Genomic DNA, 12,840 nt, shown 5'->3' on the forward strand with positions numbered 1-12,840 from the left:
TGTGGGCTGCAACCCACTTTGTCAGATACAAGAAATAGAAATCAGATAGGGGGTATATATATACATCCAAGGATAAGGAACAACAATGGGGAGGGTAGGTGTTAGCAAAGTCCATTCAGCTAGAGTAGATGAGGCCTATTCACAACCATTGATCAGAAGGTGAGAATGTGTGAACAGTGACAATTACTTCTTGTGATGAGAGAACCATTCCAAGTCCCTATTCAGACCCAGTCTGATTGTGTCAAATTTGCATATGAGTTCCAGCTCTGCAGTTTCTCGCTGAAGTCTGTTTCTGAAGTTTTTTTGTAGAAGTATGGCAACTTTCAAGTCAGCTACAAAGTGTGCTGGGAGATTGAAGTGATCTCCGACTGGTTCATGGATGTTACCATTTTTTACATCTGATTTGTGTCCATTTATTCTTTGCATAGTGACAGTCCGGTTTGGCCAATGTACATGGCAGAGGGGCATTGCTGGCACATGATGGCACATATTACATTAGTAGATGTGCAGGTGAATGAGCTCCTGATGGTATGGCTGATGTGATTAGGACCTGTGATGGTGTCTCTGGAGTCCATGTGCGGGCAGAGCTGGCAAGGAGGTTTGTTGCAGGGATGGGTTCCTGGGTTAGTGTTCTTGTTGTATGGTGTATGGTTGCTGGTGAGTATTTGCTTCAGGTTGGGGGGCTGTCTGTAAGCAAGGATAGGTCTGCCTCCCAAGGCGTGAGTGAGTGAGGGATCATCAGCTAGGATAGGTTATAGATCCTTAATGATGTGTTGGAGAGATTTTAGCTGGGGGCTGTAGGTGATGGCCAGTGGTGTTCTGTTGTTTTCTTTGTTGGGTCTGTCCTGTAGTAGGTGACTTCTGGGCACCCGTCTGGCTCTGTCAATTTGTTTCTTCACTTCTCCAGGTGGGTACTGTAGTTTTAAGAATGTTTTATGGAGATCCTGTAGGTGTTTGTCTCTGTCTGAGAGATCGGAGCAAATCTGGTTGTATCTTAGGGCTTGGCTGTAAACAATGGATCGTGTAAGATGTCCAGGGTGGAAGCTGGAGGCATGAAGATATGTATTGCGGTCAGCTGGTTTTTGGTATAGGGTGGTATTAATGTGACCATCCTTTATTTGTATTGTAGTGACCAGGAAGTGGATTTCTTGTGTGGACTGGTCAAGGCTGAGGTTGATGGTGGGGTGGAAATTATTGAAATCCTGGTGGAATTCTTCGAGGGACTCTTTCCCGTGGGTCTAGATGATGAAAATGTCATCAATGTAGCGTAGGTAAAGAAGAGGTGCTTGGGGACAAGTTTTGAAGAAGCGGTGTTCTATGTCAGCCATAAAAATGTTGGCATACTGTGGGGCCATGCGGGTGCCCATAGCTGTGCCACTGACTTGAAGGTATAGATTGTCTCCAAATCTGAAGTAGTTGTGGGTCAGGACAAAGTCACAAAGTTCAGCTACCAGGTGTGCCATATCATCATCAGGGGAAATGTTCTTGATGGCTTGTAGTCCATCTTTGTGTGGAATATTGGTGTAGAGAGCTTCTACATCCATAGTGGCTAGGATGGTGTTTTCTGGGAGATCACCAATGGATTGTAGTTTTCTCAGGAAGTCAGAGATATCACAAAGATAGCTAGGAGTGCTGGTGGCATAGGGCCTGAGGAGAGAGTCCACATAGCCTGACAGTCCTGCAGTGAGAGTGCCAATGCCTGAGATGATGGGGTGTCCAGGATTCCCAGGTTTGTGGATCTTGGGTAGCAGATAGAATAACCCTGGTCAGGGCTCAAAGGGTGTGTCTGTGTAGATTTGTTCCTGTGTTTCTTTAGGGACTTTCTTAAGTAGATGTTGTAGTTTCTTTTGGTATTCCTCAGTGGGATCAGACAGTAGTGGCTTGTAGAATGTGGTGTTGGGGAGTTGTCTGGCAGCCTCCTGTTTGTAATGCAACCTATTCATGATGACTACAGCACCTCCTTTGTCAGCCTCTTTGATTATAATGTCAGAGTTGTTATTGAGGCTGTGGATGGCGTTGCATTCTGCATGGCTGAGGTTATGGGGCAAGCGATGTTGCTTGTCTACAATCTCAGCTTGTGCACGTCGGCGGAAACACTCTATGTAAAAGTTTAGTCTGTTGTTTCGACCATCAGGAGGAGTCCATGCAGAATACCTCTTCTTGTAGCGTTGGTAGCAAACACATTTGTTGCTCAGTTTGACGGCTGCTTAAACTAACCGTTAAATGGATTGATTCATTTAGCTTCTCTACAATAGTATTTAGTCAAGTCATATTGTCTAGAACTTCTCTTTTAATGAGCATGCATTTGCCTGTCTGTACAGAAGAACTGTCCTTATTTAATTAGTAAAAGGGTGTTATTATATACCAATGACTGCTATAAAAATTATTCAGTACAGCATGTTCAAATGTAGAGTACAAGTAACTGCAACAGAAATTCTAGAGAGAGTAAATTTAATGAAGGGCCCAAATGAGATGTTACACAGTGAATTTTACTGTAGTAGAAGGCAATGATTAATAGATTTCCTTACAGAAAAAGCAAGTCCTTTAGTCTGTGCTGCATAATTGTTTTTTAAAATATCATCTCTTTCATTTTAGTTTTCAGTGAAAGACTCAATAAGCAAGTTTATGGCCTATGTCCATACAAGTGTCAATGAGATGTCCCGGTCTTATCTGAGCAATGAACGTCGCTACAACTACACCACACCCAAGTCTTTTCTTGAGCAAATCAAACTCTACCAAAATTTGTTATTTAAAAAGGGCAAAGAGTTGACAGCGAAAATGGAGCGACTGGAGAATGGCCTGCAGAAACTCAACAGCACATCTGCACAGGTGAGAAAACCATTCACCCTGGTCTGAATGCTGATTTGTTTAGTTGTGTCTCAGCTCAGTACATACTGTGCTCCAGTTTGGAAGAAAAACTACAGATTAAAAGTGGGATGCAGGGAGTGAATGTTTGTGCGGGATCCTGGCTTTAGCAGCCCCACTCCTCCTCTCCATTGCTTAGACTCAGTTCTCAGATGAGACAAGCTTCTATTCCATTCCGTGTGTGTGTGTGTGAAAGCCAGCCACCGTGGTTCCAAACTAATCATTGCACAAGCAGAGAATCAAGTGGAGATCAGTTTGATAAGTAGGTTTATGTAATTATGGTAATTATTTTTCTTAGCTACACATCTTTGCATAGTCTGAGCTAGAGTGAGACCTGGAGTAAGGTCAGTGGAGCTGAAGTCAATGATTTTGCAGCTGCTTACACCAGATCTGTATCTGCACAGCTTCAGCATCACATCGTATCTTTTCATACTGCCATAGAGGTGTAATTAAACATGGGATAATTTTTCCTTACAAATCAGGATACATGTCTTTTTAGAAACCTTAGCTAACAAGCATTCCTGAATAACCCAGTGTACTGAAATCCACTCGTAAAGAACCTAGCTGGATAAGCTGCTGAAATGATGACTGACTGAGTATTGTTCTGGGCATTTGGCAACTCTCAACTCTGCAGAAATTGGCACAGCATTTCAATCAAATACCCAGTGTTCCTTTGGAACAACTTCACTGTCCATTCTACCCTTCATGCTAGATCCCTCCCACCAAGGGCGTAGCTACGTGTGGGCCATGGCCCACCCACTTTGAAACCAGGCCCACCCAATCTGTTGCTTCTGTTGCTGACGCTCCGCTGCTTTTGGCCAGTGGCTACCTGAACTTCCTGCTTCCAGCCACGTGACCGGAGGCAGGAAGTGGCCCAGACCCCCCTGAGTCAATCACAGGCCGTGCCAGAAAATCAATTCTGGCTACACCCCTGCCTCTTACCCACTCTGTTTTACACTTTATTAGAATCATAGGGTAAAAAGGGACTAAAAGGGTCATCTCATCTAGCCCCCTGCCAAAATACAGGATTTGTTGTGTCTAAACCATCCAAGATAGATGACTATCCAGCCTCCTTTTGAAAACCATTGGTGAAGGAGCTTCCACAACCTCCCAAGGCAGTCTGTTCCATTGTCCTACTGTTCTTACAATTAGGAAGCTTTTCCTGAGATTTAATCTACATCTGCTATGCTGTAGTTTGAACCCATTGCCTCTTGTCCTGCCCTCTGTGGCAAGAGAGAACAACTTTTCTCCATCTTTTTTATGGCAGCCTTTCAAGTATTTGAAGACCATTATCATGTCCCTTCTTAATCTCCTCTTTTCCAAACTATACATACCCAGTTCCTTCAGCCTTTGCTTGTATGGCTTCCATTCCATCCCTTTGATCATCTTTGTTGCTTGCCTCTGGATCTTTTCCAGTTTCTCCACATCTTTTCTATACGCTGTTGGCCAAAATTGGACACAGTGCTCCAGCTGAGGCCTACCCAGCGCCCAATACAGTGGTACTATCACCTCGCATGACTTACATGCCATGCCTCTGTTAATGCAACCTAAAATTGCAATTGCTTTTTTTGCAACAGCATCGCATTGCCGACTCATGTTGAGGCTGTGGCCAACCACAACTCCCAGATCCTTCTCAGCAGTGCTGCTGCCACGCCAGTTATCCCCCAGTCTGTGTTTGTGCATTTGGTTTTTCTTCCCTAAGTGTAGCACATTTGTCTTTGTTGAATTACATTTTGTTGTCTATAGCCTAGTTCTCAATTTTATCAAGATCCCTTTGAATTTTAGCTCTATCCTTCAAAGTGTTTGCAACCCCCTCCCTAGCTTTGTCTCCTCAGCAGATTTGATCAGTCTGCTCTCTCTTCCTACATACATGTTAAATGACACCGGACCCAGAACAGATCCCTGTGGAACCCCACTTGAGACCTCCCGCCAATCCAACATCATTCCATTAATAGTTACTCTTTGTTTGTAGTTGTTTAACCAATTATGTATCCACTTAATGGTAGTTCTGCCAAGCCTGCATTTCTCCAACTTACTTATGAGAATGTCATGTGGGGCTGTGTCAAAAGCCTTGCTGAAGTTCAGGTATATTATACCCATTGCATTCCCCAGGTATTAGCCTAGGTAAGTAATCTCTTATTTATCTGTTTCTATTGAGGGAAATGGTTCCAACTTGAAGCCATCCCAACCCGAATGTAGAACGAGGGGAGGAGGGAGATATTGAGAGAATCCCACTAGTGACCAACAGGCTCCATCTTTTCCATGTAAACTAATTGGACAACATTTGCTTCTGATGCTGTGTAGATTGCTGAGGACAGGCATATCATGCTGCAAACAGGCACAGCCATATGGACTGTGTGTTTAGTACTGCTGAGTACCCGTCACGGGATGAGTCTACTCTGCCTGCATGTTGGTAGGCGGGTGGGATGTAGTTGGCCAGCCCTGGCATCAGGGCAGTGAGGCCTAATAGCCAGAATCAGTGGGTTTGGTCCTGAGCACCAGGTGGTGAGTCTAGGGACCAGAGTCAATTGCTTTGGAATCCTCCGCCACCGTGTCAGTGGGGATCCAGCCGAAACACATTGACTACTCACAGGGTAATAGCTAACTTCCCCCCCACCCCCTTCGGCTTCATCCTACCCTGACTCCTGAAGTTGAGTCCTGGGTGTCTTCGGGGTCTCCGGGTCCCTCAGCGAACATAGTACCCAGTGACTCCAGGCTCCTTCAGGCATCCACAGGCTCCAGGATGGTCGACAGTCTCAGCCTCTCTGGCTCATGTTACCAGATTTGCCCATTACCTTGGGGTGCGCTCACTTATTAGAGTTACATTTCTGGGGTCTCTGTAATTCTATCATTGTACTACTTGTGTTTCTATATGGAGCTCTATTTCTTCCTTCTGCAAGTCCCTCCCTCAATGGGGCTACCCTTCAGGGTTGAGCTCGCACACACGCACGCACGCAGAGCCCATCTGAGCAGGCAGGGTCAGTCAGCCCTTCCAAGCTGACACCCTCATATGCCACGGACTCAGCGCGGAACTTACTTCAGCAGAGCAACCATAAAATGCAGTTTGATACACGCCAACAGGTTAACAGACCGTCTGAGCAGACAGAATCAATCAGCACTTTCAAGATGACACCTTTTTATACTATGGACTCAGCATAGGAACAGCTTATATCTGGGCAGGCAGGGTCACTCAGCACTGACACCCTCATATGCCACAGGCTCAGCATTCCCCGCTCCCAATCTCATGTCAGAATTGACCTGGTAGTAACTCATGGATGAGCAGACCCCGCAGAATTTTTGGGCGTTACAGGGATCTTTGGCTTAGATAAGAGGAGAGTTGCTGCAGAGCAAATAGAGAAACCGAGAAAACGAAAGAGTAACTGAAGTTTGGAGAGAGTATGGCAACCAAGTTGACCATAAAAGTGATTTTATTGCCAGGTATATAAAGCCTATAATGATAGTAGTAGTAATAGCCATACCTGGAGAGACAAACAAACAAAACAGTTACAATATTAAACAGTCTCAGTTGGGGTATTGGGGACATCTAGCTCACGTCTGATCACAAAAGTCAGGTTTAAAGTTATACTGGAGTGAGAGAGAGAGAGTTGGGGTCTCACCATTCAATGAAGCTTGACCCAGTCGAGGTTGCCAGGTGTTCTTTGGAGTGGGTTCAAAGTGATCGAGACCAGCAGAGTCCCCAACAGGAACAGTGAAAAGGTGAAGTCCAGGTGGAACTGGTTCAGCTTTTGGATCCAAGCACCAGAAGAGAGGTTTGAACTTGTGTAGTGGTTTTTGTAAGGAAGCAACAGTGGTTCAAGGGAGAACACTAGATTTGTTTATGGGTAAATGATGACTCAAGGGAATATACTAGAGTTGTTTTATTTAGGCTGGACAATAGGAACTGATCATTACTGGCTATGGGCAATGTTACTCCAAGGGAACTCACAATGCAATCAGGCAGATTCAGTATTTTGGATACCCAAGAACGATTCATTACTAGAATTGGTCTGATAAATACTGAGCTGGGTGTGTTCAGACATAGGTCAATTAGCATCTGGAGCGGAGATTCCCCCATCATACAGTGCTCCCGCTTCTTTGGTCCCAGAGTTCAGTGCGGTCCCTGCGTTGGAGTCTCTGTTCTCCACTCCGAATGCTAATGGAAGTGTCTCCCTGTCCCATCTTTGATGCAAATGAGATTAGGGGAGTTGCCTTAATCCTGTCACCCTTGTCCAGAGGGTTTTAGGTGTGTCTTCCACTGCATTTTCATTGCTTTTTGTAAGTCTGTCTTCTGATCAGTTCTGGTACAGGCAGAGGAGGGGGGAAGTCCTTCGTGAGTACAGGGTTCCCCAGGACCACAGAGCTGACAGGTAACACTCCCGCAGCCTGGGGCTCTAGTGGTTCCCAGACTGGAGCTTCCAGTACGGGTCCTTTCCTTCTTGGCGTCCAGCCCCAGCTGAGCCACGCTGCTCCCTTTTATGCTAGTGCACTTGGAGCATGCCCAGTATGCGTGAGGGGGCCTGGCTTCCTCAGCCCACAATGTGGAGTTAAACTTTTCCTATCCAGTGCAGGGTGAGTGTACCCCATCACAGTATCTCTAACTCCAGAGAAAGTCAAAGGGAGCTGCAAGCACTCAGCACCTTCATAGATTGGGCCCTATGTGGAGCTTGCTCAGTTTGGGGCTGAAGTATCTGGCTGTTGATGGCTAGTTAGTTATAGGTATGGAATATGTTGTGGCAGCTTGGGACACTGACTTGAACTTGGACACTTGCCATCTTTTCTCAGGGTTTTTCTTGAATTACCATTCTGGTTTCAAACTAATTTTTTTCCTCTTTTGGGATTTGGAAATCTTGGCATTTTTGATTAGCTTCTATTTTAAGGAGCTCTCTCTCATTAGCTTACACTAAACACTTCAGACAATGGCTGTCCTCCGTTTCCAGGAAAGGCACAAGCTGGCTCCCAAGTAGCAGAATCTTAATGGAATTGGAAAAGTCTGCTGGTTGAGTAATTTGTTTTTCAGAGCTATGTTCATTATAAAAAGAGGTCTGTTCAAATTCCTGTTGCTGAGTTAACTTTTAATATGACTTTTGTTAGAATTACATTATTGAATTCTAGATCCAGGTCTCGCCTGCTGTACCAATTAATTGCTGACCTTTGTGATGTGGTGTTTGCGTTTTTGAAACGCAGCATGGGCAATCAGACTAAATGAGCCTGCTGGGAGCCTGCCCTCCACGTTTTCTGTTATTTAATCATTCTTCTTGCTGGGTTCCTGGTCATAGGCAAGTCTTTCCTCTCTCCCAGTTGGAGTCACAGTGCATTTCCCTTGGATGTCAGGCTTGCTTTCTTCTTTTCCTTTTTCCTCCACATTAGAAATTGCTTATCAGCCTACCCAGAACACATAGAAGCTTCTCACAGAAGCTTCCCATTTCTTAGGATAGTTGGTGATTGCATACTCTGTACTGTTATTGGTTGATAATCTCATTATCTATGATAAGGCAATCCTGGATCTTTTTCCTAACACCTTGATCTATTTATTATCTCAGTCTTGATGTTACATGTGGGAAGGAGCGTGCTAACATTTTCTGATTTCCTTGGGTTGTTCACTTATGGTGATATACTGAACACCTTGTTCTTTCTCTTACCAGTCATGGCATCAGAGGGCTGTACTCCCTTCTGGTCTTTTCCACCTCACACTCACAGTTACATTTTTTCCAAAAGATGGCAGAAAGGCATCTTATGCTTGTATCAGTGCTGGCAGGCACTTGAGTGCATTACAATACAAGGGTCCAGTATCCTTGAATCACAGGGTTAGAAGGGACTGCAAGTGTCATGTAGTCTAACCCCTGCAAAGATGCAGGAATTGTTGTATCTAAACCATCCCAGATAGATGGCTATCCAGCCTCCTTTTGAAAACCTCCAGTGAAGAAGCTTCCACGACCTAGGCAGTTTGTTCCATTGTCCTACTGTTCTTATAGTTAGGAAGTTTTTCCTAAGATTCAATCTAAATCTGCTATTCTGTAGTTTGGACCCATTACTTCTTGTCCTGCCCTCCATGGCAGAGAGAACAACTTTTCCCCATCTTTTTTATGGCAGCCTTTCAAGTATTTGAAGACCATTATCATGTCTTCCCTCAGTCTCCTCTTAACCAAGCTAAACATACCCAGTTCCTTCAGCCTTTGCTCGTATGGATTGCATTCCATCCCTTTGCCACTCACTTCTGGATCCTTTCCAGTTTTCTAACCAACATCTAGTAAAGTGTTACTAATATCTTCTGTGACTTGCATGCTATGCCTCTGTTAATGCAACCTAAAATTCCATTTCCTTTTTTGCAACAGCATTACATTGTTGACTCATGTTGAGGCTGTGATCCACCACAACTCCCAGATCCTTCTCAGCAGTGTTGCTGCCAAGCCAATTATCTGCCATTCTGTATTTGGTTTTTCTTCCCTAGGTGTAGCACCTCACATTTGTCTTTAGACTCAAGGACTTTAAGGTCAGAAGAGACCATCCTGACCACCGAGTCTGACTCTCCACATTGCAGGCCACGTAACCTCATTCACCCACTCCTGTAATAGACCCCTAACCTCTGACTGAAGTACTCCAATCATAGTTTAAAGTCTTCAAGTTACAGCAAATCCAGTACTTACAATAGTTTAAACCTGCAAGGGACCTATGCCCATGGTGCTCCTGAACCAGCTCAGCTAGAAGCAACCGCTGAGTCTGTTTCCTCTGGACCTCCATGGTGATCCTAACCAGATCCTGCGGTTCAAGAACCGGAACAGCAAACTGCTTCTTCGTCCTCTCCACTTCGTTGCCTCCCAAGGCAAAGCTTGCAAAGAAATGGTACTTCATCCCCATGCAGGATTTTTACTCCCACCCAGCCCCTAACTTCCTCTATCACCACAGCATATGACTAGCTCAGACTGCTCCTCCGCAAAGCTTGAGAGCTCGTTCCACAAGGGCCCAGACAATGGGATGGTGTTTCTAAGTGACACTCCTATACTGGACATTTGCAGGGCTCGTTCTTGATCCTCTTTACAAATGTTTACACACCACTATGCCATTACTACTGCATGCGCGTCAGATGGACATTTTGGGAAAGCAATCCTGCAGTCCTTGTTTAAATAGACTCCAAGTCCCAGCTTCTGGGAGTACTGCTTGTGAGTCTCCCACATGGACTACAAGGCTGTATCTATTCCAAGAAGAAAAGACAGTTATTTACAATACAGGTAACTGCTGCTCTTCGAAATGTGATGCTGATGTGTATTCCATGTAGACATGCCAGTTGAATTCATCGCATCTCGAAGAACAACAGTTACAATACAGATACGTAACTGTTTTTCTTCTTTGAGTAGATACAGCCTTGTAGTCCATGGAGGAGACATCTCGCACATTACATGGAATACACATCAGCATCACATTTTGGAGAGCAACAGTTACAGTGCAGGTAACTTTTTCGGCTGGCTCACTCTCTAGCATTAGGTAAAGATTTCACCAGTTTGAAGCTCTTTTCTGTTTTGCTAATACCAAAGGAAAGTCAAGGGCAATGTAGCCTATATTAAATTACTGTAAAATGGGTGCAAAACTACTCAAAGATTACTCAAAGAATAGTTATCAGTGATTCACTGTCAAATTGGAAGGGTGTATTTAGTGAGATCCCTCGAGGTCTAGGGTCCAATACTATTTGTTATTTATATTAATATTTTGGATAATGGAGTGCAGAGTATGCTTATAAAATTTGTGGATGACACCAAGATGAGTGGGGTTGCAAGCACTTCGGACAGGATTAGAGTTCAAAAAGACCTTGACAATTTGAACAATTGGTCTGAAATCAACATGAAGAAATTCAGTAAAGAAAGTGCAAAGTACTACAATTAGGAAGGAAAAACCAAATGCACAACTACAAAATGGGGAGCAACTGGCTAAGTGGTAGTATTGCTGAAAAGGATCTAGGGGTTATAGTGGATCATAAATTGAACATGAGTCAACAATGTGATGCAACTGCAAAAAAGGCTAATATGATTCAGGGGTGTATTCATAGAATCACATTAACAGGAGTGTTGTGTCTAAGACATAGGAGGTAGTTGTCCTGCTCTGCTCAGCACTGATGAGACCTCAGCTGGAGTACTGGGTCCAGTTTTGGGCACCACACGTTAGCACAAATTGGAGAGAGTCCAGTGGATAGCAACAAAAACGATAAATGATTTAGAAAACCTGACCTATGAGGAAAGGTTTAAAAAACTGGACATGTTTAGTCTTGAAAAAAGAAGAACGGGAGAGGGGGAACATCTGATAACAATCTTCAAATATGTTAAAAGCTGTTACAAAGAGGATGGTGATCAACTGTTCCCCATGTCCACTGAAGGCAGGACAAGATGTAATTGGCTTAATCTGAAGTAAGGGAGACTTAGGTTAGATATTAGGAAAAAATGTCTAACTATAAGGATAGTTAAGTGCTAGAACAGGCTTCCAAGGTAGATTGTGGAATCATAGAATCATAGAATATTAGAGTTGGAAGGGACCTCAGGAGGCCATCTAGTCCAACCCCCTGCTCAGAGCAGGACTAACCTCAGCTAAATCATCCCAGCCAGGGCTTTGTCAAGCCTCAGCTTAAAAACCTCTAAAGATGGAGATTCCACCACCTCCCTAGGTAACCCATTCCAGTGCTTCACCACCCTCCTAGTGAAAAACTTTTTCCTAATGTCCAACCTAGACCTCCCCCCCTGCAACTTGAGACCGTTGCTCCTCTGCGACCACCGAGAACAGCCTAGCTCCATCCTCCCTGGAACCCCCTTTCAGGTAGTTAAAGGCTGCTATCAAATCCCCCCTCATTCTTCTCTTTTGCAAACTAAACAAGCCCAGTTCCCTTAGCCTCTCCTCCTAAGTCCTGTGCTCCAGCCCCCTAATCATTTTTGTTGCCCTCCGCTGTACTCTCTCCAACTTGTCCACATCCTTTTTGTAGTGGGGGGCCCAAAACTGGACACAATACTCTAAATGTGGCCTCACCAATGCCGAATAGAGGGGAATAACCCTTCCCGCGTCCTGCTGGCAATGCCCCTCCTAATGCAGCCCAATATGCTATTAGCCTTCTTGACAACCAGGGCACACTGCTGACTCATATCCAGCTTTTTATCCACTGTTACCCCCAGGTCCTTTTCTGCAGAACTGCTGCCTAGCTCATCGGTCCCCAGTCTATAGTTGTGCATGGGATTCTTCCTTCCTAAGCGGAGGACTCTGCACTTTTCTTTGTTGAACCTCATTAGATTTCTTTTGGCCCAATCCTCCAGTTTGTTTACGTCCTTCTGTATCCTATCCCTACCTTCCAGGGTATTACCACTCCCCCCAGCTTAGTGTCATCCGCAAACTTGCTGAGGGTGCAATCTACCCCATCCTCCAGATCATTAAGGTTTTTAATACCAGTTTAGACAAACATCTGCCAGGGATGGTCTAGTATACTTGGTCCTATCTCAGCGCAGGGGTCTATACTTGATGACCTTTTGAGATCCCTTTCAGCCATACATTTCTATGATTCAGTGATCATAGTTCTATTAGGAATAATGAGCTCCAATGGTGCTTAAAGCAGAAAGGTTACAAGTGCTGGACTTTGCTTTACCAAGGGAATGGAGGGATTTATGGGACACATCTGGAAAGGCAGCTCAGCCCAATATGTAAGAAAAGCAAGCTTTCCCCAAAAGAGTTCTCCAGCTATCCAAGGAAAAGAGAAAATTCTTGCTGGTATTCAGTACACAGAAGAATCAAAGGAACATTCTGCAAGGGACAGGCAGATAACAGGGTGCCATGCTCCCCTCCCAGAGCCAAGCTACTCTAAGATTGGACTGGCTTCTGAAGTGGACGGGCAGGGATCCACTGGCGATGGTTCATATCAGCACTAAGGACACTGTGTCACAGGATATCTCACAGATAATAGATGACTTCAGTGAACTCAGAAGTGTGCTGCAGAAGGAGAATGTGCAAACA

The 12,840-nt window shown here is 44.6% G+C and overlaps 1 protein-coding gene across 1 annotated transcript in view; it reads left to right on the top strand.

The window, feature by feature from the left end:
* The window catches only part of DNAH9 (dynein axonemal heavy chain 9), a 361,000-nt gene that overhangs the window by 174,972 nt on the left and 173,188 nt on the right, over positions 1–12,840 (top strand). The window contains exon 48 of the mRNA XM_067547747.1: positions 2,596–2,829. Coding sequence (XP_067403848.1) covers positions 2,596–2,829 — 234 coding nt within the window. The remainder of the gene's footprint in view (positions 1–2,595; positions 2,830–12,840) is intronic.

The sequence above is a fragment of the Emydura macquarii genome, unplaced genomic scaffold (genome assembly GCF_026122565.2).
Source record: "Emydura macquarii macquarii isolate MOO-44397 ecotype Brisbane River unplaced genomic scaffold, CSIRO-AGI_Emac_v2 contig_1230, whole genome shotgun sequence".
Taxonomy (NCBI): Eukaryota; Metazoa; Chordata; order Testudines; family Chelidae; genus Emydura; species Emydura macquarii.